The sequence below is a fragment of the Neomonachus schauinslandi genome, chromosome X (genome assembly GCF_002201575.2).
Source record: "Neomonachus schauinslandi chromosome X, ASM220157v2, whole genome shotgun sequence".
NCBI lineage: Eukaryota > Metazoa > Chordata > Mammalia > Carnivora > Phocidae > Neomonachus > Neomonachus schauinslandi.
In genome coordinates, this window is record NC_058419.1 from 70247748 (window position 1) to 70275698 (window position 27951).

Consider the following 27951-nt stretch of genomic DNA (forward strand, 5'->3'; position numbering starts at 1 on the left):
GTGTTCCTGCTCTCGCTATCTCTCTCTCTGTCAAATAAATAAAATATAAAAAAAAAAAACTTATACATGAATATTCATAGCACCTTTACTCATGATAGTCAAAAATGTCCATCAAGATATGAATGGATAAAATCTAATAAACAAATAAATGCACAAGAAGAGGAGGCGTGACAGCAAGCAAAACCAAACAGGGAGAAGCACCAGCACTGGGATCCGCCCTTTTAGGCTAGGAGTTTCTGGGAAACAGAAAAGGAGCTAAAGAATCCAAGAATGGTCACACTGGGTGTCAAACCCATAATCCCATCAACCCGATCAGTTCTTCTTCTTTTTTTTTTTTAATTTTTTTTTTAAAGATTTTATTTATTTATTCATGAGAGACAGAGAGAGAGACAGAGGCAGAGGGAGAAGCAGGCTCCCCGCAGAGCGGGGAGCCCGATGCGGGACTCGATCCCAGGACCCTGGGATCATGGCCCAGGCCGAAGGCAGCCGCTTAACCGACTGAGCCACCCAGGCATCCCATGAGCATGGCTTCTATGTGGCCTGTGCAGAAATCTTGTTGGGGTCACCTAGTATGCACATATTAGGTAGCAATAATAATACAGTTTATGAAATAAAGAGGTAGAATAACTAACACAATACAACCTTCTTAGTAATGTGTTTCAGGCTCTGTCCCCTACATGCCTGCCTGCCTTTCTTTCTTGTATTTTTTTTAAGTAAGGTCTGTGTGCAATGTGGGGTTGGAATTTATGATCCCGAGAACAGGAGTCTCTACTGATTGAGCCAGCCTAGCTCCCCTTCCACATGCCTTTCTAATGGTGTTTCTTGTAACCTTCCTTTACCCATTTTCTAACCATACATAATTATTTATGGTTATTTAAACCCACTGTGCTTTTCAACGCCTCTGTGCTTTCCCCTCTGTTTGGTATGTTGCCTGGCAATCTCTAACTCATCCTTCAAGACCCACCTCAAATGGAATGGCAACTTAATGAAGCCTATTCTGCCATTCTTATAACCCATCTCTCAAATGGGCAGTTACTCAGTTCTTTCTTTGTATTCATCTTGTACTCACAGCACTTAATACATAGTGTTGTAAATTTTCCCATTTTAATTTCCCTTAGTAGTGTGATATACCTATTTGATGGCATAGACGGCCTCCCTCATCCTTGTATTCCTCGCAAGATCCCCAGTTCAGCCTTCCAAATGTGTTGTTACAGTCTGTCACCTGCATTCCCAACATTTCCCGGTATTGTTTCTGGTCTGATTTAGATGTGAATCTACTAGGCTAGTGTCTTGGATAAGTCTTTCTTTCAGTGCCTGTCACATTGTTAACACTCAGTAAACAGAAATCAATTAATTAAATTAAAGTTGCTTAAATAGATGGAAATAGCCTTTGGTAACCATGGTGAGTAAAACAACCAGATCTTAGCTGAATAGAAGATTCTCAGTCAAAAACAATGGGGCTCATGTCTTGGCCATTGTAAATAATGCTGCAGTAAACATAGGGTGCATATATCCTTTTGAATTAGTGTTTTCATTTTCTTTGGGTAAATAAATACCCAGTAGTGGAATTATTAGATCATATTTTTAATTTTTTGAGGAACCTCCATGCTGTTTTCTGCAATAGTTGTGCCGATTTGCATTCCCACCAGTAGTGTATGAGGGTTCCTTTTTTTAAATTTTTAAATTTATTTTATTTTTATTTTTTTAAATTAATTTATATATCTTTTAAATGCATGTGCCTCTGGTAGAGTGCTCACTTCTTTAATTTTTTATTTATTTGTCAGAGAGAGGGAGGGAGGGGGAGGGAGCCCACGCACAGGCAGGGGGAGCGGCAGGCAGAGGGAGAAGCAGGCTCCCCACTTAGCAAGGAGTCCGATGCGGGACTCGATCCCAGGACCCTGGGATCATGACCTGAGCTGAAGGCAGATGTTTAACCAACTGAGCCGCCTAGGTGCCCCTCTTTTCTTCTTTTTTTTTTTTTTTTTTAAGTTTTTTTTTTTTAATTTGAGAGAGAGAGCAGGGGTAGGGGGGGGGGGTAGAGGGAAAGGGAGAAGCAGACTCCCCACTGGGCAGGGAGCCCAATGATGTGGGGCTCGATCCCAGGATCCTGGGATCATGACCCCAGCTGAAGGCAGGTGCTTAACAGACTGAGCCATCCAGGCTCCCTGAGGGTTCCTTTTTCTCCAGATCATTGCCAACACTTGTTATTTCTTATTTGTTTGATTTTAGCCATTTTGACAGGTATAATGAGTCCACTGATAGATGAATAGATAAGATGTATACACACACACACACACACACAGTGGAATAATACAGCCATCAAAAGGATGAGATTGTGCCATTTGTGACAACATGGATAGACCTAGAGGGTATTATGCTAAGTGAAAAAAGTCAGACTGAGAAAGACAAATACTATATGGTTTCACTCATATGTGGAATCTAAAAAAAAAAAAAAGAACACACAAATGAATCAACAAAAGGCAGAATCAGAATCTGTAAACACAGAGGACAATGTGATGGTTGCCAGAGGGGAGGGGTGGAGGGTGGGGGGGAAGGGCAAAATGGGTTAAGGGGAGTGGGAGATACTGGCTTCCAGTTATAGCATTAATAAGTCATGGGAATAAAAGGCACAGCATAAAGAATATAGTCAATGGTATTGTAATAGCATTGTATGGTAAGAGGTGGTAGCTACACTTGTGGTGAGTATAGAATAATGTTTAAACTTGAATCACTATGTTGTACACCTGAAACTAATGTAACATCGTGTGTTAACTACAATGAAATAAAAAAACTTAAAAAAAATCTTTTACTGAGGGGCGCCTGGGTGGCTCAGTTGGTTAAGCGACTGCCGTCAGCTCAGGTCATGATCCTGGAGTCCCGGGATCGAGTCCCACATCGGGCTCCCTGCTCAGCAGGGAGTCTGCTTCTCCCTCTGCCCCTGCCCCTCTCATGCTCTCTCTCTATCTCATTCTCTCTCTCAAATAAAATCTTTAAAAAAAAAAAGAAAAAAATCTTTTACTGAAAAACAACAATAGGGCTCAGCTACAAAGGGTAACAGGGTGTAATGAGAGTAACAGAGTAGTATATACAGATACTTGGTAAAGAAGATGCTTAGGGATAGGATTGGATGAGTTGGCAAGTTGAGTCTGGTTATGGGCCTTGTATTTAGAAGAGTGTGAAAGATATAAAATACCTAGATTAGCTGCATCATTTACACAGTGCATTTGGTTGATAGGACTGAGTTGTGGCTCTTTTGAGACATTCTTCCTACTGATGTAGTTTGACCAGAATCAAGCTGAAAATTCCTTTGTGGTTAGCATGATATTGTCAGCTCTTGCTTCCCCCACACTCCCAGCCAGTTGCCCTCCAAAATTTTATATAGCTTTATCTCCTCTTGAGCCCAGGCTTCGGTTCACTCCAGTCCCTGATCCAGTTCTGTCCAAGGCCAAAAAGAATAGCAGTATTGTGGAGTAGGGAAGAAGTTAGTTTGAAGTGAAGTCCTACTGGTCGTCAGATTTGAGATTTCACATGCTAGGGGCAACCTCTAGGTACCTGTTGAGCTTTGGAGCTAGCCGTATCATTTCTGTTTGCCAGGATTTTCACGGAGTTAGCCTGTCCTGCGTCCTTTTCCAGTTGCCCTCCAGGACCAAGATGCTGCTCAGAAGTACAATACACCACTGTGAATAGTTCTCTTTGAACTATGGTGCAGGACTTCTGCATTATGACTTGCTGTTTGGAATCTCCTGTGACATATCCAGTTTGTCAGTTGGGACCTCCTGGAATATTGTATAAAAATGATGATCTCTCTGACCATAGAAAATATTATTTACAATGTGATTTTAATCTAGGACTAAATCTGTTTGAGTTTTCCATGCCCTTTTGACACTGGATATTTGGCTGTGGTCATTCAAACTAGCCTCAGCTGGAGTACTTTTTCTTAGCCTGCAATCAGAATTCTGGTGTGGTACTCTGAACGGTGTTGGCTCATTTTTCCTCTCCCTGAGGTTTTTTAGTTGTGTCAGTCTTGGCATATCACTTACTTCAGGCCCTTCTTGATAGAACTAGAATAGTGGAAAGTTCAGGATTTCAAATTAGAAAGCCTGAGTTCAAATCCTAGTTTGCTATTTTCTTTGTATCACCTTTGAGAAGTCACTACACTTGGTTAAATCTCAGTTTCTGCATCTTATAAAATACAGATAACTCCCTTGCAGAGTAGATTGATGATTAAATGAGAATGCATGTGAAAAAGCTTTGAGACTGTAAAGCACTATGCAAATGTTAATTTTATTGTCATTTTCCATTTTTTTCTCACTAAAGAAGTTGCAGATAATCATCGTGACTTGGAGTAAAATCTTGAATTGACCCTGACAGGTCTTTGAGCTGCTTTGGCTTTCAAATGACTGGTTGAGCTGGTGGAGGCCACAGGGAGAGACTTGGCAGGATGTTTGATAGATTTTTTTTTTCCATGTTATAATGGAAGATCCCTTTCTCAAGGATAGGGAAAATGCTTACTTTTTATTATTCTGTACCTAGAATGCTGTCTACCAAATCAGAGTTAATTGGTACTGATTAACATGGCTATCTCAATAGAGTGACCGCTTCAGGATGAATCTCATTTAAATTAAATTGACTGAAATCATGCTGCAAATCATAGTTTATTTCAGTAGTTAGGAAGATAATTTAATCACATTCTTTCAAAATGTACAGTCTTGCTGGATATAACCTTAATACAGCATGTCTTCAGATCTCAGGAATAGGTTGTATTTATAGAAGCTCTTTTCTGAGCTTCTCCTAGAAGCAAGTCTCTCATTCATGGTGTAAGTCAACCATTTAGCTGTGTGATGTCTACTACTTACTCAGCTTTGCTGACTGTGTTTTATCCCAAAGCACTGCGTGCTGTCATTGCCTCAGCTGGTGTCAATCAAGTTGCACACCTGAGTGACTTCGAAAATAATGTTTTGAAGGACCAGGATTATACTGACAGAGAACGAATTACATAAAACATTAAGAAAACATTCACAAATCAAAATTAATGTCTTCACAGTCTCATGTGTTATGTAACCACAAGTTATGACTAGTATTCTACTGAAGTATTTTTGAATTTTTTTTAAAAAAGGAACTCAAATTAAGAATTTATATTGGGTTTTTGTTTTCGTGTCAAAAACGTTTCAAGAATCTATTTTTAGGTACGCCTGGGTAGCTCAGTTGGTTATGCGGCTGCCTTCGGCTCAGGTCGTGATCCTAGGGTCCTTGGGATCGAGCCCTGCATCAGGCAAATAAATAAACAGTAACAATAAACAAATAAAATCTTTTAAAAAATAATCTGTTTTTATATAATATTTGGATTATTTTTTTTCTTAAGATTTTATTTATTTGTCAGAGAGCACAAGCAGGGCGAGCGGCAGACAGAGGGAGAGGGAGAAGCAGGCTCCCCGCTGAGCAGGGAGCCCGATGCGGGGCTCGATCCCAGAACCCTGGGGTCATGACCTGAGCCGAAGCAGCCGCTCAACTGACTGAGCCACCCAGGTGTCCCAATAATATTTGGATTCTTTTTTTTTTTTTAAGATTTTATTTATTTATTTGAGACAGAGAGAATGAGAGACAGAGAGCATGAGAGGGAGGAGGGTCAGAGGGAGAAGCAGACTCCCTGCCGAGCAGGGAGCCCGATGCGGGACTCGATCCCGGGACTCCAAGATCATGACCTGAGCCGAAGGCAGTCGCTTAACCAACTGAGCCACCCAGGCGCCCCATAATATTTGGATTCTTAAAAACGATTTTTAAACTTTCCTAATTCTTTTTTTATTGAGGTATAATTGACATACACCATTATATTAGTTTCAGGTGTATATCATAATGATTTGGTCATTGTACTTATTGTGAAATGATCACCACAAGTCTAGTTAATATCTGTCACCATGCATAGTTATAAATGTTTTTCTTGTGATGAGAACTTTTAAGATTTACTCTTTTAGCAACTTTCAAATATGCAATACAATATTATTAACTACTGTTACCATGCTGTACATTACATCCCCAGGACTTGATTTACTTTATAACTAGAAGTTTGTACCTTTGACTCCAGTCACCCATTTCGCACCCGCCCTGCCAGCAACCACCAGTTTGTTCTCTGTATTTATGAGCTTGTTTTTTTTTTTTTAAGATTTTTTTTAAGATTTTATTTATTTATTTGAGAGAGAGAGTGCACAAGCAGAGGGAAGAGGCAGAGGGAGAAGCAGGCTCCCCTGTGAGCAGGGGTCCCATTGGGACTCGATCCCAGCATGCTGGGATCATGACCTGAACTGAAGGCAGATGCTTAACCGACTGAGCCACCCAGGCGCCCATGAGCTTGTTTTTTTTTTTTTTTTTAAGATTCCACATATATGAGAGATTATATAATACTTGTCTTTCTCTGTCTGACTTATTTCACTTAGCAGGATGTCCTTAAGGTCCATCTATGTTATTACAAATGGCAAGATTTCATTCACCTTTATGGTTGAATGATATTCCATTGTGTGTATATATATAATTTCTTCATTCATTTATCTGTTGATGTACACTTAGGTTGTTGCTGTATTTTGCCTATTGTAAATAATCTTCAATGAATGTGGGGGAGCATATATTTTTTCAAGTTAATGCTTTCATTTTCTTCAAATAAATACCCAGAAGTGGAATTGCTGGATTATATGGTAGGTCTATTTTTAATTTTTTGAGGAAATTCCATACTGTTTTCCATAGTGGCTACACCAATTTACGTTCCCACAAATAGTGCACAGGGGTTCCTTTTTCTTCACACCCTCGCCAACACTTGTTATTTCTTGTCTTTTTTTTTTTTTTTTAAGTAGGCTCCATGCCCAATATGGGGCTGGAACTCACAACCCTGAGATCAAGAGTCCCATGCTCTACTGACTGAACCAGCCAGGTGCCCCTGTTTCTTGTCTTTTTTTTTTTCTTTTTTTTTTTTAAAGATTTTATTTATTTATTTGACAGAGAGAAACACAGCGAGAGGGAACACAAGCAGGGGGAGTGGGAGAGGGAGAAGCAGGCTCCCCGCAGAGCAGGGAGCCCGATGCGGGACTCGATCCCAGGACCCTGGGATCATGACCTGAGCTGAAGGCAGTCGCTTAACCAACTGAGCCACCCAGGCGCCCTTGTCTTTTTGATAGTAGCCATTCTAACAGGTGTGAGGTGCTAACTCATTATGATTTTGATTTTCATTTCCTTGATGATTAGTGATGTTGAGCATCTTTTCAGGCCCTTGTTGGCTTTCCTTATGTCTTCTTCGGAAAAATGTCTATTCAGATCCTCTGCCCATTTTTATTTTATTTTATTTTTTTTTTAGATTTTATTTATTTATTTGACAGAGAGAGACACAGCGAGAGAGGGAACACAAGCAGGGGGAGTGGGAGAGGGAGAAGCAGGCTTCCCGCAGAGCAGGGAGCCCGATGTGGGACTCGATCCCAGGACCCTAGGATCATGACCTGAGCTGAAGGCAGTCACTTAACCAACTGAGCCACCCAGGCGCCCCCTCTGCCCATTTTTAAATTTGATTTTTTTTTTTTTGAATTGTAGAAGTTATTTATATATTTTGGATATTAATTCCTTAACAGATACATGATTTGCAGGTATTTCCTCCCATTCTGAACTTTCTTAATTCTGTTATCAGTATTTCGAGGAAGGGCTGTAATATATATGCTTCTCAGCCTGATACTTGCCTAATCTTATAAGAATCAAGATATTTGGGCGCCTGGGTGGCTCAGTTGGTTAAGCGACTGCCTTCGGCTCAGGTCATGATCCTGGAGTCCCGGGATCGAGTCCCGCATCGGGCTCCCTGCTCGGCAGGGAGTCTGCTTCTCCCTCTGACCCTCCTCCCTCTCATGCTCTCTCTATCTCATTCTCTCTCTCAAATAAATAAATAAAATCTTAAAAAAAAAAAAAAAAGAATCAAGATATTTAATATTAGCCTTTCCATGATCTATTTTATGGGAGTAGGGAAGCTAGAGGTTTTTCTTTTTGTATATATTTCATCACCTGAGATGTACGAAATATATATGGTGTATTTTCCCTAATACCTCTGCTCATGCAGTGGGTACTAAAGATTCCATGAGCTGTAAAAATATATATTTGAGCATATTTGAGCATAATTTGCTTAGTGAAGTCTATATTATTTTATTAAGTAATCTCTATGCCCCACATGGGGTTTGAACTCACAACCCTGAGATCAAGAGTTGCATGCTCCAACTGAGCCAGCCGGGTGCCCCTTGCTTTATGACGTCTTAATGTGAATCTATTTTCTGATGCTTAACTGATGGTTTTTCATTTAGCAGATTATTGTAGCGTGTTAAAAATTCTTTCAGAAGGTGCTCTGCAGTGTATAGTATTGTTATGAATATTAACATTCTTGCTAATTGATGCTCAAAAATGTTGTAAGAAATTAGAGACATGTAGAGGTTATGGAGATCTCTGTTACAAGAGTTTGGAAAAATCTCAATTCGATAATATGAAAGGCATTAATTGTGATTTTACATCATGCTTCGGTTTTAAGGAATTCTGTGGTCTTGTAAGATTCAGTTACATGGAGTCTGGAGCTCAGATTGTTTAGAAAATGGTGACATCATTTGTACAGATTCAATAACTGGTTAATGTTGTTGCTAATTGGGTATGTCATTTTTTTCTCACAAAGTGAGGTCAGGACTTCAGAGCCAGCATTGTAAGTTATGTCTGTCTAATGCTTTAAAGTATTAATAAGTATTTCAATTTTGCAGGGCACATATATGTCTCCTTTCAGAATTTCTACATATTCTAGTTTTGAAGACATTGTTAATTTCTGTTTTGTACTCTACCCTTAGCTACATGAAACTTTATCTCCAGTTTGGTTTTACTCTAAGGATAATTCAGGTTTCTTCATGCTATTATTCATTTTACCAAAGATCTAGGAACAGATTTCGAAATTATTTGCTACTTTTAGCCAATGGTGGTATGGTTCACAGCAGTTTTATCATCCATTGTTATTTCAGAAATTGTTGAAAACCTCATTTTAAGAGATAATTCACCCAGCATACCTGAGGCAATTGACAGACTCTTCGCCGACATAGCAAATATCAACAGGGAGTCTATGGTTGAAATACAGGATGCTCAGGTTGGTATAAAAACAATTTTGTTTATTATAAATTTTTTTTGAAATATTTTATTTTTAAAGATTTTATTTGAGAGAGAGAGTGAGTGAGAGAGAGAGAGAGAGAGAAGGAGCAGTGGGGGGGGGGGGGGGCAGAGGGAGAGGTAGAAGCAGACTCCCCACCGACCCACTGTGCAGGGAGCGTGATGTGGGGTTTGATCTTGGGACTCCAGGATCATGACCTGAGCCGAAGACAGATGCTTAAGCAACTGAGCCACCTAGGTGCCCCCAAAAGATTTTATTTTTAAGGAATCTCTACACCCAACATGGGGCTCAAACTCACAACTCGGAGACTAAGAGTTGTATGCTCCACTGGCTGAGCCAGCCAGGTGCCCCTGATAAATTTTGATGATTCACCATTTTAATTAAAGTCCCGTATAAGTAAAAAATAAAATAGTCTTTATGATTAACCATTATAAATACATAGAAATCTGTTTTTGGATTTTCAAACCTAATGGCTTAATAACAGCTAAAACAAAGAATAAATGATAAAATGCAGCATAATTAATTGCTCAATTATGTGAAACTTAATGAATACAGAAATTCAAAGAGGAGAGAGATCCACGTAGACTGTAGTAGTTGCTGAAAGCTTTGTGCATGTTCCTGGTGAGACTGAAGTGGATTTGAGTTACGTAAAGACAATGGGAGGAGGTATATTAGGTAAAGCCAGTAGTATGAATAAAAGTGCATAGATAGGAATGAACAAGTTGTGTTCGTGGGACAGTCAAATAATTACTCTAACAGTGGGTACATTTTGGGGGAGGCAAGGTAGAATGGTACTAGATTACAGAGGGCCCGTAAATGACCAACAATAATCACGTATGCATAAAACATACAAGAAAAATAATATCATTGGAGGTGGGCAGTATTTTAACTGGCTAAGAAAATGTTTCTCTTGCTTAGGTTGAAGAAATGGCAGTAAACCTGTGGAACTGGGCAGTTACCAAGGGAGTAGGTTTGGTTATAAGTGAAGAGCAGAAAGCTAAATGTACGTATACATTTTGTGACTTGTGGTATGAGTAGTATTTTTATTATACATTAGGTTGTGTTCTTGCAGTTTTTTTTTTTTTTTTTTTTTAAGATTTTATTTATTTATTCATGAGAGACAGAGAGAGAGAGAAGCAGAGGGAGAGGCAGGCTCCCAAGGAGCAGGGAGCCCGATGCGGGACTCGATCCCAGGACCCTGGGATCATGACCTGAGCCGAAGGCAGACGCTTAACCATCTGAGCCACCCAGGCGCCCATGTGTTCTTGCAGTTTAAATAATATTTTGACTAGTTTACAGATGGATATTTGTTAAAATAAAACTAAACAAAATGATCCATACATAGAAGTTTCTCAAGCAAACATCCTGAATTTTATGTTTTTTTTTCAGAGGTTAGCTCCTGATTAATAAAAGCATCACTGCAAGAAATAGTCTGGTGGTGAACAACAAAGATGATAAAAGGGTGGGGAGGTGAGAACTTGAGGAAATGTTAAAGGACATGGATTATTTTCCCTGGAGAAGAGATGATCAGAATCTTCAGGGTTCTGAAGGACTATCAAATAGTAATTTCCTTTCTCCATTAATAATAGAATGAGAAATGTTGCCATATGAGGGATTTAGATTTAAAAATCGGTAAAGAATAATTTCCTCATGAGGTGGGTTGATGAGCTTTAGACTGAGTTACTGAGAAAAATTATAGAAGTTTTTTCCTACCCGTGAGAGCAAACAAAAAGAGTAACAACAAAACAGAACCCCCAAACCGCACTCATCTGCTCGGATGCATTATATGTGGTCCACTGTCTGGCAGAGTTCTGGTGCTTTAGCTAAGTGGTTGGGTCTAGTGTGCTGACAGTTAACCAATTTTCAACAAAGATAGTGACAGTTAATGCATTTATGGAAAGTATATTGCCCCATTATAAAGGGTACATCGAGCCAAAACGTGAATCTCTGGACTGCTTGGCTTTGTAAGGACAAGTGAATTTTGTCTGTATGCAGCAAGTAGACTTCATTGCTAAGTGTTTATCTTTATGAATATAAACCAAACTGTGTACAGTTTCAGTGTAGGTCTAGGGTGATTAATGGTTAATATAGTCAATAATATACTTATTTATTAGTCCATTCCTCTATTAGGATGTTTAGAGAATGGTTCTACCTCTTTAACTCTCAGATAAATGTTGATATTGCTCCTCGGAGCCTTTGACCCTGTAGTTATGGGACGAGTTAGAGATTTATCTGTTGGAGAAACTTAGTACACAGTCGAACTTTGTGATATTAAAATCTAAACTCCTACTGTTCTATCAAGGAACACTGTTCTCGCTGTTTTTCACTATTTGTCAAATAGTAGAGATTTGGTAGCTGGACCTCTCCCAATGTACTGACTCTGTGCATGTAGCAGTTCTTAATTAGACATTTGGGGGCTTGCTCTGTGTATAGTAATTTTAAGAAACAGTGGAAAACAGGATGTGAGTGTAGAAAGCCTCTGATATAAGAGTTTTATTCCAAAAATATGTTGATTGGAAGATATTTTGTCTCCTTAAAAACAAATTCAGTGTGCCCGGATTATGGTACGTGATGAAAAAGTTATCAAGATTTATAACCTACAATTTTTTGTTATTGGGAAGAATTATGGAACACTGAACAGAAACAGGAAAGTCAGAAGTAGAGGAATGACTTGTAAATTTTAGTTTTACACCTGTTGCATTTGAGGTGACAATAAGTTTGGAGATGTGAGACTAGAACTTATGAGAAAGGTCAGGTTGCCTAGAGATTTGGTAATTACTCACATGGAGGTGATTGTTGAAGCCACATGAGTAGTTGAGTTCTCTGAGGGAGAAAATAAAGAGCAGTTATTCTTAAATATTGGTATAAATCAGAATCACCTGTGGAGTCTGTTAAAATGCAGATGCTCAGGCCCCACTTTGATTTATAGGTTTAGGATAAAACCTGGATATGTATATAATTTGAAAACTGTTCCCATGCACACCAAATTTTAAGAACCAATGGTGTTGAGAGAACAGAGTAGTGAGATTTTTACCTTGACTCTGGCAGTTAAGGACTGGGAAGAAAAATAACGAGGATAGGAGACCAAAAGTGACAGATTATTCTAGAGGAGACTCACTATCCATTTATTGAGTGCCTACTCCTTATAGGATTGTCATACCATATGGCAGGCAGTAAGTCAAAGGGGCAAGGTAAGACTCCAGAAGAAAAATACCAGGCATACATTATGCTTGAGGATCTGGGAAGGAGTGGATTAACAATAAAAATAAAGAATTCACAGATGCCAGAGGATGCAACACTGTGTTGTCTGAAGTCAATTGAAATACCAAGCTTCGGGCACTGATGGAACAGAGTAAGGCAGATGTAAGGAGTCAGGCAGCAAGCACCTAACCAGTATGTTTATAACACAGAGGGGCCAAGAACAGGCTGGTGAGAAGGCAAAGATAAAGCAGCAGCAGCAGAGAAAACATCTTTATACTGAAGTAGCGTTCTGTCTTGGCCTCAGCTGCCTTTGCCAGAAGGCGTATTGGTGGTGACTATAAACAGCCAGATCAAGAACATGGGGATGGGAGCAAAGTTCTTAGACGAAGGCATTTCCCATAGAGGGAGACTGCTCAGTGCTGAACCGAGACAGTGTGAGGTGAAGGAAGTAGCATTTTTTAGAAAAGATTTTATTTATTTATTTATTTGGGACAGAGAGCAAGAGAGAGTGTGCACACTAGCCAGCAGGGGGAGGGGCAGAGGGAGAGAAGAGAATCCCAAGCAGACTCTATGCTTAGCGCGCAGCCCGCGGCGGGGCTCAATCCCACGACCCTGAGATCATGACCTGAGCTGAAACCAAGGGTCGGAAGCTTAATGAGCTGAGCCCCCTAGGCGCCCCGGAAGTAGTATTTTTTAAAAAGGTTATGGTCATTGTGAAATGTTGCTGTGAAGTCAGGGAAGGTGATCTTTGGTAGTACAATTTTAGAAAAGTGGTAAGGATGCAAAACAGATTGCAGGGGCTTAATTAAGGAGATGAGTGAGTAGCAAGAAAGTAGAGGTAGTAGATAGACCATTCAATTTAAGAAGTTTGTCTTTGAAAGAAAGAGAAGTGAAATAGAAGCTTGAAGCACAGTGGGGTTAATTGATGTTTTTCAAGGAAGAGAGACAGATATGTTTGAAGGTAGAAGGGAAGGAGTAAATTGAGAGGGAGGTACTGAAGATATCTTTGGAGAGGGAAAATGATTGAGAGATCAGGTTCCTTGAGAATACCAAAGAATTCGTAAACTTTGGAAAAAATAAAGGAAATATCTTCAAAATTGGAAAAGCAAGACAAAGCAGATATATGATTAGGAGTTATTTTATTGGGAGGTTTTTTTCAGAAATAACTTTATTAAAGGATGACTAGAATTTATATTTCACGATGGGTAATGAGAATCTGACTTCAATTACCCCATAATTTCATCTGGGCAAATCTCTTTTTCAATGGAATATTAATTGAAAATGGTATTAGTATAGGTTGAGTGGCTGCTGAGATCTAACATCAAAGCAACTAGTTCAGTTATTTATGAAGTCATCTTTAAAAATTGGACATGTTTTATGATGAGAGAAACTATGTAAATAAAGAGCTTACAATTATTCAAACTTTCCTATTTTCGGGGGAAGTGAACTGTATAATGAAGATAATCTATATTTTCTAAGTTACACTTCAAGAACTTCTACATCATCAACAGAAAAGAATATATTTAGAAAGATTCACAGTTTAGGGGAATAATCTAAAACTATTCTGGTGTTCAGAAATTTTGTCAGATGTTGAATAGCTTTTTTTTAAGATTTTATTTGTCAGAGAGGGAGAGGGAGAGAGAGCACAAGCAGGGGGAGCAGCAGGCAGAGGGAGAAGCAGGCTCCCCGCTGAGCAAGGAGCCTGATGCGGAACTCGATCCCAAGACCCTGGGATCACGACCTAAGCCAAAGGCAGACGCCCAACCAACTGAGCCACCCAGGCGTCCCTGTTGAATAGCTTTCGATTCCAGTTTTACTTAGAATTATTTTTGCTGTCAGCATAATACACACAAAAGCATCACATGGAACTAGGTATCTTCAGTGAGTCTTCAGAATTTAAGACCTGCAGAACTTAAAATTTGAAAACTAAATATCTGTCTGATTAGAGATTAGAGTATTAAGCAAATAATTCATTTGATAATTTTCAGCTCATTTACTTTTGATAATTGATTTTTTAAAAAGGACGTTACAGTTATCATTTTAACAAGACTGGTTTCACTTTGCTCCTCTTTTCTCTTTATAAGTATATATAAAAGGAGAATGAATGGTTTGTGTTTATGGGTGTCTGATTACTGTTTTGCAGTACGGCATGTTGCTTGCAAGTTGGTGTGTATGTGTGGAGGCTCAGCTGCTTCCGAAGAAGCTATTCGAAGACAGATTTTGGTAAGTCCTAATTAAATAAGGAGAAAGTGCAGATGGAATGAAATAGCCATTACTCCTATGAAGATGGTTAAAGTTGGTGTGACCCGGGAAGGGGGTTAGATCCTTTAGTGCTATCCATGTTCCTTTTATGATAATTGTACCTATTACAATGAAAGGTCTCAGCAGTACTGTCATTACAGTGATTCAGTGGACTAAGTATTGAACTTAAATTCAGGATTTATGGTAAGTAATAAAAAGTAATAGTTCTCTGCTTCATCATTCCCTACTCCTGTCTTGCTCCCTAGAAGCAAGTGTTATTTTTTTAGTGGAAAATGTTTTTCCCAGTGTTCTAAAATAGTATTTTATTGAAAAGCTCAAATGTGCACACAAAATAGATAAGATGGTACAATGATTTCCCCATTTCCCCATCACTCAGCTAGAGTTATCACCAATTCCTGACCACTCATTTTTTTCTATATCTCCTCCAACAGCAAATCCCTGACCCCATGGGTTATTTTGAAACAAATATAAAACACATCATTTTGTTCAGAAATATTTCAATATGTGTCTCTAAAACACAAGGTGTCTTTTTTTAAAGATTTTATTTATTTGAGAGAGAGAGAACATGAGCGGGGCAGAGGGCAGAGAGAGGGAGAGCGAGAAGCAGACTCCCCGCTGAGCAGGGAGCCTGATTCCAGGCTTGATCCCAGGACCCCAAGATCATGACCTGAGCCAAAGGCAGACGCTTAACCAGACGCTTAACCTACTGAGCCATCCAGGTGCCCCGACAAGGTGTTTTTTTTTTATTCAAACAAACCCAATGCCCATGATCATACCTGATAAAATTTAACAAAGATTTCCTAAAATCATCAAATATCCAGTCTTCCCCTCCTGCCTGCATGTTCCCACACTTCAGACTCTCACACTCTCACTCTTTTACTTGCTCTTGCTCACTTGTGTGCTCTTTCTTCGCTCCTCCCTCCCTCCATTTGGTTTCTTAGAACCAGGATTAAAGAAAGTCCACACCTTCTATTTTGTTAATATGTCTCTTTTCATCTGCATGTTTCCCCCTCCTTTTTAAAAAATCTGTTGAATAAATGTATTTGTTGAAGAAACAAGGTTGTTTGTCCTATAGAGTTTCCTAAATTCTGGATTCTGATGACTGCATCGTCATGGTATCATTTAATATAGCCTTCTGTCCCCCGTTTTTCCTGTAAACTGGTAGGTAGATTTAGAAACATGATCTGATTCAGGCTCAGTTTTGTCAAGAATAATTCATAGGCAGTATGGTATATTTCCGTCAGGAGGTACTAGTATCTATTTGTTGTATTAGTGCCCTTTGATGATTATTGTCCCTGGGTCCATTATTTCTGTAGGGGTTTGCACATTCTATTTCTATATTCCTTCTTTGTTTATTAACTGGGATAGAGAGAAACTTTCCCTCATCAACTATTTGGTTACCTTGAAGTATACCTTTATAAGAAAGGACAGTCTTGACTTGTTCCTTTTTTTTTTTTTTTTTTTTTTTAGCAGTTTTCAGAATGAGTTGGTTCTTTAACATCCTTAAATGATGAGCAGGTAGATTTTTTTTTAAAGTATCGTTGTGAACTCATGGATTTTAACATTTGTAATGCATTTCAAGCCATTTTAGTTATTATTCTTATTGAAGCACCTATCTTTGGCCAGAAGGAGCCTCTTGATGTGATTCTGAAGCCTTTTAACACTACTCCAGTAATCCTTAATTAAAACTGAAATAATAGTCAAAATTTGATTTCTGATATGGCAAGATATCCAGTCTCATTTTGTATAGTTCCTGCCCTAGTCATTCCTTGAAAGAGCCATATTTCCTTTTAGTGGAGAATGTTATTTAGAAACCACAATCTGGAAATTACGAGTGCTCATTGCTACTGCATTGGTCTTTGTTTCTAGACCTTTTTACTAGACAGAGCTATGAAATACATATATTTTTGAAAGACAAAATATGTAATGAGTTCATAGTGATATTTAAAAAAATTTATTTATTTATTTATTTGAGAGAATGAGAGAGTGCCTGCGTGAACTGGGGGCAGGGCACAGGGGGAGGGAGAGGGACAAGCAGATTCCATGCTGAGTGTGGAGTCCAACATGGGGCTGGATTCCATGACCCTGAGATCATGACCTGAGCCAAAACCAAGAGTCAGATGCTCAAATGACTGAGCCCCGAAGATGCCCCTCCATAGTGATATTTCTAATTGGTATTTAGGGTTATAGGATTTTATTTTTTTTTTATTTTTTCTATTTTATTTATTTATTTTTAAAGATTTTATTTATTTATTTGAGAGAGAATGAGATAGAGAGCATGAGAGGGGGGAGGGTCAGAGGGAGAAGCAGACTCCCTGCTGAGCAGGGAGCCCGATGCGGGACTCGATCCTGGGACTCCAGGATCATGACCTGAGCCGAAGGCAGTCGCTTAACCAACTGAGCCACCCAGGCGCCCCATGGATTTTACTTAGCTTCTTGACAATCTTGGTGGCCCTGGCAATCTTGGTGCCTAACAACATTAATATAATGAATGGTTTTATCCAAAAAATGTGTATTTATAATTGTTTCATAATACATCAATATCAATATTGATTTCTAAAAATAGTTCAAGAAATTTTTTATACTTTTATTCTTTTTTTTTTTTTAAAGATTTTCTTTATTTGATAGAGACACAGCAAGAGAGGGAACACAAGCAGGGGGAGTGGGAGAGGGAGAAGCAGGCTTCCCGCTGAGCAGGGAGCCTGATGTAGGGCTCGATCCCAGGACCCTGAGATCATGACCTGAGCCGAAGGCAGACTCTTAACGACTGAGCCACGTAGGCACCCCTACACTTCTTTTATTCTTAGTATATGTCTCACTAGGGATGTGTAGTCAAAGTATTTTTTAAATATTATTAAAAATATTTTTAAAGATTTTATTTATGTATTTGAGAGAGAACATGAGAGAGAGAGAGGATGAGCAGGCAGTTGGGGGGAGAAGCAGACTCAGGGCTCGATCCGAGGACCCTTGAGTTCATGACCTGAGCCAAAGGCAGACGCTTAATGACTGAGCCACCCAGGCACCCCTTAAAATATTGTTTCAAAAGTACTCGAAATAATTCCTTTTTCTGTAATGAAGCTATTGACTTGATACATAGTTAGATTTATTATTTCTTTCTTTCTTTATTAAAAGATTTTATCTATCTATTTGACAGAGAGAGACACAGCAAGAGAGGGAACACAAGCAGGGGGAGTGGGAGAGGGAGAACAGGCTTCCCATGGAGCAGGGAACCCGATGCGGGGTCGATCCCAGGACCCTGGGATCATGACCCGAGCCAAAGGCAGACACCTAACCGACTGAGCCACCCAGGTGCCCCAGATAATTTATTTTTGTTTGCTTTTGATTTTTGACAGTTGCTTTTTTTCTGCCCTTAGGATTGAATTTTGTTTTATAATTATGTCAAATATTTACATGGTTCCAAAGTCAAATCTACTGAAGGAAGTATATTCAGATAGGTCTACCTTCTATCTGTGTCCTCTCTGCTCTGTTCCCTCACTTCCCCTGTGGATAGCTATTTTGTTTATTGTTTATCCTTTTTTTTAAATAAAACAACAGGTATATATTCATGTCTTTCCCCACCCCAAAGGTTCTTATATAAATGGTAGCATTCCATATATATACTTTTTTCCACCTTTTTTTCACCTCATTTAGTATTATATCCTAGAGATCACTCCATAGCAGTATATAGAGATATTCCTCATTTTTTATAGCTACACAGTATTCAGTTGGTACATGTACCTTATTATATTCAACCAGCTTCCTTCCATGGACATTTGGGTGCTGCAATGAATTGCCTTGTATATATGTTTTTTTCTTATTTTTTTAAAGCTGCTACTAGTAATTATTTCTGTTTTCACATCTCATGGTTACCTCCATATATTTTATTTATTTTATTTTTTTATTTTTTAAAGATTTTATTTATTTATCTGACAGAGAGAGACACAGTGAGAGAGGGAACACAAGCAGAGGGAGCTGGAGAGGGAGAAGCAGGCTCCCCGCTGAGCGGGGAGCCTGATGTGGGGCTCGATCCCAGGACCCCGAGATCATGACCTGAGCCGAAGGCAGACGCTTAACGACTGAGCCACCCAGGCGTCCCGACCTCCATATATTTTAATCATACATTTGTATCACTGTCTTAGTTTGTTATGGCTGCCATAACAAAATAACACAGACGAGGTGGCTTAAACAGTAGAAATTCATTTTCTCAAAATTATGAAGGCTGGATGTGTAAGATAAAGGTGTTTGCAGGTTTGGTTTCTTCTGAAGCCTCTCTCCTTGACAGAGAAGGCAGATGGCTGCCTTCTCACTGTGTTTTCATATGGCCTTTTGTCTGTATGCGTGCATCTCTGGTGTCCCTTTGTGTATCCAGATTTCCCCTTATTAGGACACCCATCAGATTAGATTAGGGCCCACCACAGTAGTCTCATTTTAACTTCATCACCTTGTTAAAGGCCCTGTCTCCAGATACAGTCCCATTATGAGGTACTGGGAGTTAGGGCTTCAACTTACGAATTTTAGGGAGACATAGTTCAGCCTATAATAATAATAATAATAATAATAATAAAATCTTGATTTATCAGTTTTACATATGATCTATTTTTTTGTGCTATGATAGATGAAGATTTATCTTCCTATTATTTTTTACCTCCCCGTATTCCTCCTTTCAGTTTTTGTTAACTATATTATACTATTTTTAATTTATCTGATGGCAACCTTTTTCAACCTTAAATGTAATATATTAAAATTTTTCTACATCAAAAACTGATGATGTACTGTATGTTGGCTAACAGAACATAATTAAAAAAAATAAAAATCCAAAAAAATTTTTTCTTTCTCCCATCAATTTTGGAGAGTATATTTTTACTTTCCACCTTGTGAGGATATTTGTACTTTTGCGTTCTCTCTACCTTTCCCTCATTTTTAACCTTCCAACTTCTGTTAACTTCTAATATTTGAATTTTTGGCTTTGTTGATTTTGAAGATAGAAAACTAAAAGGAGCATTTTACTGATTGTGACTGCTATACGATTCTGTGGATAATGCTATTTCTCTTTGTTTCCATCTGTTAGTTCTCTTCATTCTATTTCCGTAGATATTCTTCTGTTTGTTGAGTGTGATGTCCTTTAATGAGGTCGGTTTCCCTCAGTTGTTTGGGGATTCTTGCTCAGATTTGATTTGAGATTCCTTGATAGTCTGTGAATACTGTGTCACGCTGTTTACCATAACCTGAATCAAGTGATTGATCAAGAGGTAGGGCTGGATGTTTTGTATTGGCCTGTGTTGTCAGCCATCTGGAACTCTATTTTTCTCTAGCCTAAGTGATTGTACTCACTGTTCCTTCCTGGGGAGGAGGGAAGATACCTCTTGGTGGGGAAGCCAGCTGCCTGATACTACTATTCACATCCAGCATGTTTTCCACATTTTGCATTTTTGTGCATTTTGGTATGTGGGTTTTTGTTTCATCCCATTTGGTGTCTGTTTTTCAGAAGTTCCTCATAATTTCAGGTCAAATGAAAATGCCCCTTGTTTTTCAGGACTCTTATTGATAAGAAAAATATGTATATATTTTCTCTTATTTCTAGGGAATATATATATATAAATTCTTAGAGATTATATGTATCACATATATGTATATGACATGACATATATAATTTCTAGGGATTTATAGTACATAAAATTTATACTGAAGTTTGTAGTATACTTATATCCTATATGTAAATTTATGGTAAAATATACAGTATATTTATTATATATATTTTATACATGCACACATACACACACACATACATATCATTTCTAGGGATTTGTAGAAGGGGTAGAGCTGTAGTATGTGCTCAGTCCTCCATCTTGATTCAGTTCTTGTTTGTTTCCATAGCATTTGTGCATATTACATAGCAACTATTTATTTAGATATCTGTCAGTTATAACACTGTGAGCTTCTGTAGTGTTCCTGGTTTATAAAGGATACTTAACAAACATTTGTTGGGCTAATAAAAATTTTATTAGAGGTGTATTTAAAAACTGGAACCAAGGTGTGTTGAGTTATAGTCTAATGTGTATCATATAACTTCCTTCAAGTATGTGAAGAATTAATTTTTCAGAACTTTCTATTCTATCTATCCCAATATTTTCTTTTAATAATTCTTAGAAAATGTGTTTTCAAGTCTATTAATTTTTTATTATTGCTTTTCTTGAGATCATTTCTATTAAATTATGGAGTTCAGAGCAGAACATAGAACTGTAATAAATGCTGTTATTTTTTACTGAAAATGGACAGAGGATTAAATATTTTATTTAATACTCTCTTCAACCAGTTTGGAGGAGTTGTGAATTTTTAAAAATTATTCTCTAACTTCTCTCTTCTAGATGAATATGAAAACAGGAAAAGGGTGGGTGGATGTTGGAAATGCTGTGATTGCTGATCAGTTTTTTCAAGCTGCCATGACTGTAAGTTACCACTGATTTTTAGCTGTAGCCATTATTAGTAGTAGTTGTGGTTATTCTCATCATGACATTGTATTATGATTTTATTTTCCAGGGTCTGGAGCAGTTATATATCAAGTTAATGCAGAGAAGCTCCACCGAGGTCCACATGACTTTGCAGAAGATCGCTGTGGAGAGGGACCTTTTCAAAGTGCTTTCTTACCAAGCAGAGGCAGTAGGTATCATGGTCACCATAGCCTTACAGTGGGGCATTTTGTATATGTAAAAGCAAAGTGATGAGATATAACTTACTAGAAGAAAGTCAGGTGTCATTGGCCTTTTATGGAGGATATTATATTTGATTTTTTATCTCCATTTTATATCTGAAGTTAACGTTATTAATGGTGATTAGTATCTGTGTGGGGATGGATGAAGTTAGAAAGGCTGATATATAACTAAACATCATTTTTAATCACTGCATATAATGTCTGTCATTTCTTTATGGCAGTAGCCTTGACTTGAAACACCTCTCTGTGACTTTTTCTTACATTAACAGTCTGCCTAAAATAATTGCCTGAAAAGAGTCTTCTCATTTGCAGTTGTTCTGGGTTGTTTACTGAGGTTTTCTAAAAGTCTGCTGCTATCAGTGTTTAAAGTTGTACTTTACCTCTGTTTGGCTTGTGGGTTTCCTCCTTTGTCACAGTGCAGTTAGGTGTTCATTTATAGTTGACAAAGTGTAAGCCATGATGAGTTTGCTCTGTGTAATTACGTAACTTTTGAAATGAAAGAGACTTTAAAAATCATCTAGTATAATCGTCTTATTTTTATTTTCTAACATTTTTTATTGAGATATAATTCATATAGTATAAAATACATTTAAAATGTACAGTTCATTGGGGCGCCTGGGTGGCTCAGTCGTTAAGCGTCTGCCTTTGGCTCAGGTCATGATCCCAGGGTCCTGGGATCGAGCCCCACATCGGGCTCCTTGCTCCACGGGAAGCCTGCTTCTCGCTCTCCCACTCCCTCTGCTTGTGTTCCCTCTCTCGCTGTGTCTCTCTCTGTCAAATAAATAAAATCTTTAAAAAAAAAGTACAGTTCATGATATAGTATATTCACAGAATTGTGCAATGTTCACCACAGTCAAGCCAACAGAAGGAAGGAAATAATAAAGATTAGAGAGGAAATATATGATATAGAAACTAAAAAAACAGTAGAACTGATAATGAAGCCAGGAACTGGTTCTTTGAAAAGATTAATAAAATTGATAACCTCTATCCAGACTTATTTTTTTTTAAAGATTTTATTTATTTATTTGACAGAGAGAGAGATAGCAAGAGCAGGAACACAAGCAGGGGGAGTGGGAGAGGGAGAAGCAGGCTTCCCGCCGAGCAGGGAGCCCGATGCGGGACTCGATCCCAGGACTCTGGGATCATGACCTGAGCCGAAGGCAGACGCTCAACAACTGAGCCACCCAGGCGCCCTATCCAGACTTATTAAAAAGAAAAGAGAAAGGACCCAAGTAAATGAAATCACAAATGAGACAGGAGAAGTAACGCAACACCACAGAAATACAGTTAATTGTAAGAGAATATTATGAAAAACTATATGCCAACAAGTAGGACAACCTAGAAGAAATGAATAAATTCCTAGAAACATATAAACCACCAAAGCTGAAACAGAAAGATAGAAAAATTTAACAGACTGATAAACCAGTAAAGAAATTGAATCAGTAATCAAAAAACTCCCAACAAACAAAAGTCCAGGACCAGATGCCTTCATAGGCGAATTCTACCAAACATTTAGAGAGGAGTTCATAGGAGCGCCTGGCTGGCTCAGTTGGTGGAACATGCAACCCTTGATCTCAGGGTTGTATGTTTGAGCCCCCCGTTAGGTGTAGAGTTTACTAAAAAATAAAATCTTTAAAAAAAAAGGGAAGAGTTAATACCTATTCTTCTCAAACTATTCCAAAAAACAGAAAAAGAAGGAAAACTTCCAAATTCATTCTGTGTGGCCATCATTACCCTGATACCAAAACCTGATACTAAAAAAAAGAACTGCAGGCCAATATCTCTGATGAACATGGTTGCAAAAATTCTCAAAAAATACTAGCAAACCAAATCCAACAATACGTTAGAAAAATTATTCACCACAGTCAAGGATTTTTCAGGATTGCTTTGGCTATTTGGGGTCTTTGGTGGGATTATCAAGTGGGATTTATTCCTGGGTTTCAAGGATGGTCAATATTAGCAAATCAGTAAACATGATATACCACCTTAAGGGTAAAAGAAAGCATAAGAATCATATGATCATTTTAATAGATGCAGAAAAAGCATTTGACAAAGTACAACATTCATTCATGATAAAAACCCTCAACATCGGGCGCCTGGGTGGCTCAGTTGGTTGAGCGACTGCCTTCGGCTCAGGTCATGATCCTGGAGTCCCTGGATCGAGTCCCGCATCGGGCTCCCTGCTCGGCGGGGAGTCTGCTTCTCCCTCTGACCCTCCCCTCTCTCATGTGCTCTCTCTCATTCTCTCTCTCTCAAATGAATAAATAAATCTTTAGAAAAAAAAAAAAAAAAACCCTCAACATCTCCCTCTCCCTCTGTTGCTCTCTCTCTCCCTCTGCTGCTCTCTCTCTGTCAAATAAATAAAATCTTAAAAAAAAACCCTCAACAAAGTAGGGTTAGAGGGAACATACATCAACATCATAAAGGCCATATATGAAAATCACACAGCTAATGTCATCCTCAATGGGGAAAAACTGAGAGCTTTTCCTCTACAGTCAGGTACAAGACAGGGATGTCCACTCTCACCACTGCTATTTAAGTTCTAGCCTCAGCAATCAGACAACAAAAAGAAATAAAAGACATCCACATTGGTAAATAAGAAGTCAAACTTCCACTATTTGCAGATGATATGATATTGTATATAGAAAACCTGAAAGACTCCAGTGAAAAACTGTTGGAGCTGATACACAAGTTCAGTAAAGTCGCAGGATACAAAATTAACATACAGAATCTGTTGCTCTTCTGTACACCGATAATGAAGCAGCAGAAAGAGAAATGAAGGAATCAGTCCCATTTAGAATTACACACAAAAAAAGATACCTAGGAAACAACCTAATCGAAGAGGTGAAAGACCTGGACTCTGAAAACTATAAAACACTGAGGGAAGAAATTGAAGATGACACAAAGACACGGAAAGACATTCCATGCTCACGGATTAGAAGAGCAAATATTGTTAAAATGTCTATACTACACAAAGCAATCTACACATTTCATGCATTCCCTATCAAAATACCACGAGCATTTTCCCCAGAGCTAGAACAAACAATCCTAAAATTTGTACAGAACCACCAAAGACCCTAAACAGCCAAAGCAATCCTGAAAAAGAGATGTAAAGCTGAAGGCATCACAATTCTGGACTTCAAGCTCTATTACAAAGCTGTCATCATCAAGACAATATGGTACTGGCACAAAAACAGACACATAGATCAATGGAACAGAATAAAAATCCCAGAAATGAACCCACAACTGTACAGTCCTTTAATCTTCCAACAAAACAGGAAAGAATATCGAGTAGAAAAAAGACAGTCTCTTCAACAAATGATGTTGGGGATACTGGACAGCTACATGCTGAAATCTTGTTATTTGCAATGACATAGATGGAGCTATAGAGTATTATGCAAGTGTAATAAGTCAGAGAAAGACAAATACTGTGATTTCACTCGTGGAATTTAAGAAACAAAACAAATGAGCAAAGGGAAAAAAAAAGAGAGAGACAAACCAAGAAACAGACTGTTAACTCGAGAGAACAAACTGATGGGAGGTGGGCCAGGGAGATAGGTTAAATAGGTGATGAGGATTAAGAAGTGCACTTGTGATGAGCAACTGGGTGATGTATGGAAGTGTTGAATCACTATATTGTACACATGAAACTAATATTATACTGTACGTTAATGAATTTAAATACAAACTTTTAAAAAAAATAAAGCATTTTCATCACCCCAAAAAGAAACCCCCTGTCCATTAGCGATCACTCTCCATTCCTCCTGACCCCAGCCCTAGGAACCACTAATCTTTCTGTCTCTATAAATTTTGTTGTGATGAGCACTGGGTGTTATAGACAACTAATGAATCATTGAACACTACATCAAAAACTAATGATGTACTATATGTTGGCTAACTGAACATACTAAAAAAAATTTACCTATTCTGGATCTTACATATAAATGAAATCAATTAGTGTTCTTTTGTGATTAGCTTCTTTCACTTAGCACGTTTTTAAGGTTCAGCTATGTTGTAGCCTGTATACTTCATCTGTTTATTACCAAATAATGTTCTACTGTATGACTATACCACATTTTCTTTATCCTTCCATTTACTGATTAACATTTGGGTTGTTTCTAATTTTGAACTACTATGAATAATTCTGTTGTGAGCATTCATGTACAGATTTTTCTATGTACGTGTCTTTATTTCACCTGGATATATATCTAGGAATAGAATTGGTGAATAACATGGTAACTCTGTGTTTAATCTTTTATGAAACTGGCAGAGGGAGAGAATCTCAAGCAGACTCCCTGCTGAGTGCAAGCCCGACATTGGGCTCAATCTTCCCACCCCAAGACCGTGACCTCAGCAGAATTCAAGAGTCAGACGTTCAACAGACTGAGCCACCCAGGCGCCTAGACAGATTTAATTTCTTTATACCTAAGAATTTTGTACTTTCAGCACTTACATTTAGGTCTGTGATTCATTTCAATTAATTTTTGGGTCTAGCTTGAGGTAGGGGTCCATGTTCATTTTGCATGTGGCTATCCACTTGTTCCAGCACCATTTGTTGAAAAGATTATTCTTTCCCTATTGAATGGTCTTAGCTCCCTTTCTTTTTTTCTTTTAAAATTTTTATTTAAATTCTAGTTAGTTAACATATAGTGCAGTTTTGGTTCAGTAAGTGATTCATCACTTGCATACAACACCCAGTGCTCATCATAACAAGCGCACTCCTTAATCCCCATCACCCATGTAGCCCATCCCCCACCCACCTCCCTCCAGCAACCTTCATTCAATTTGTTCTCTATTGTTAAGAGTCTTTTCTGGCCTGTTTCCCTCTCTCCTTTTTTTTTTTTCCTTCCTTTTCCTTCCCTTATGTTCATCTGTTTTATGTCTTAAATTCCACATGTGAGTGAGATCATATGGTATTTGTCTCTCCCTGATTGACTTGATTTGCTTAGGATACACTCTAGCTCTGTCCACATTGTTGTAAATGGCAAGATTTCATTCCTTTTGATGGCTGAGTAGTATTCCATTATAGATATATACCATGTCTTCTTTATCCATTCATCAGTAGATGGACATTTGGGCTCTTTCCATAGCTTGGCTATTGTTGATAATGCTGCTGTATACATGGGGGTGCTTGTACCCCTTTGAATCTGTATTTTTTTAAAAGATTTTATTTATTTATTTGAGAGAGCACAAGCAGGGGGAGAGGCAGAGGGAGAGGGAGAAGCAGACTCTTTGCTGAGCAGGGAGCCTCACGCAGGACTCGATCCTGGGGCTCTGAGATCATGACCCAAGCTGAAGGCAGACACTTAACCAACTGAGCCACCCAGGTACCCTGGGTTTTCTATTCTGTTCCATTGATCTATGTGTCTGTTTTTGTGCCAGTACCATACTGTCTTGTTGACTACAGCTTTGTAGTCCGGAATTGTGATGCCTCCAACTTTGCTTTTCTTTTTCAGGATTGCTTTGGCTATTTGGGGCCTTTTGTGGTTCTGTACAAATTTTAGGATTGTTTGTTCTAGCTCTGGGGAAAATGCTGATGGTATTTTGATAGGGATTGCATTAAATGTGTAGCTTGCTTTGGGTAGCATAGACATTTTTTAAAAAAAGATTTTATTTATTTATTTGACAGAGAGAGACTGCGAGAGAGGGAACACAAGCAGGGGGAGTGGGAGAGGGAGAAGCAGCTTCCTGCTGAGCAGGGAGCCCGATGCGGGGCTCGATCCCAGGACCCCGGGATCATGACCTGAGCTGAAGGCAGACACTTAACAACTGAGCCACCCAGGTGCCCTGGTAGTATAGACATTTTAACAATATTCGTTCTTCCAATCCATGGAATGTCTTTCCATTTCTGTGTGTCGTCTTCAATTTCTTTCATAAGTGTTCTGTAGTTTTCAGAGTACAGATCTTTTACATCTTTGGTTAGGCTTATTCCTAAGTATCTTATGGTTTTTGTGTAACTGTAAATGGTATTAATTCCTTGATTTCTTTTTCTGCTTCATTCTTGTTGTATAGGAATGCAACAGATTTCTGTATGTTGATTTTATATCCTACAACTTTGCTGAATTTAGGTATTAGTTCTAGCAATTTTTTGATGGATTCTTTTGGGTTTTCTGCATAGAGTATCATGACTTCTGCAAATAGTGACAGTTTGACTTCTTCCTTGCCGATTTGGATGCCTTTTATTTCTTTTTGTTGTCTGATTGCTGAGGCTGAGACTTCTAGTATTATGTTAAATAGTAATGGTGAGAGTGGACATCCCTGTCTTGTTCCTGACTGTAGAGGAAAAGCTCTCAGTTTTTCCCCACTGAGGATGATATTAGCTGTGGGTGTTTCTTATATGGCCTTTATGATGTTGAGGTATGTTTTACCCATGCCTACTTTGTTGAGGGTGTTTATCAAGAATGGATACTGTATTTTGTCAGATGCTTTTTCTGGGTCTATTGAGAGGATCATGTGGTTCTTATCCTTTCTTTTATTAATGTGGTGTATCATGTTGATTGATTTGCAAATATTGGACCACCTTTGCAGCCCAGGAATAAATCCGACTTGATCGTGGGTGGCACCCTTTGTCAAAAATCAGTTGATCATAAATGTGAAGGTTTATTTCTGGACTTTTTATTCT

The 27951-nt window shown here is 38.4% G+C and overlaps 1 protein-coding gene across 1 annotated transcript in view; it reads left to right on the forward strand.

Moving 5' to 3' along the window:
- The first annotated feature begins 8968 nt into the window (after positions 1-8968).
- TEX11 (testis expressed 11) overlaps positions 8969-27951 on the forward strand; it is a 292288-nt gene continuing 273305 nt past the window's right edge. The window contains exons 1-5 of the mRNA XM_021679728.1: positions 8969-9136; positions 10076-10160; positions 14502-14581; positions 20986-21066; positions 21158-21277. Of these exons, the coding sequence (XP_021535403.1) occupies positions 8969-9136; positions 10076-10160; positions 14502-14581; positions 20986-21066; positions 21158-21277 (534 nt within the window). The remainder of the gene's footprint in view (positions 9137-10075; positions 10161-14501; positions 14582-20985; positions 21067-21157; positions 21278-27951) is intronic.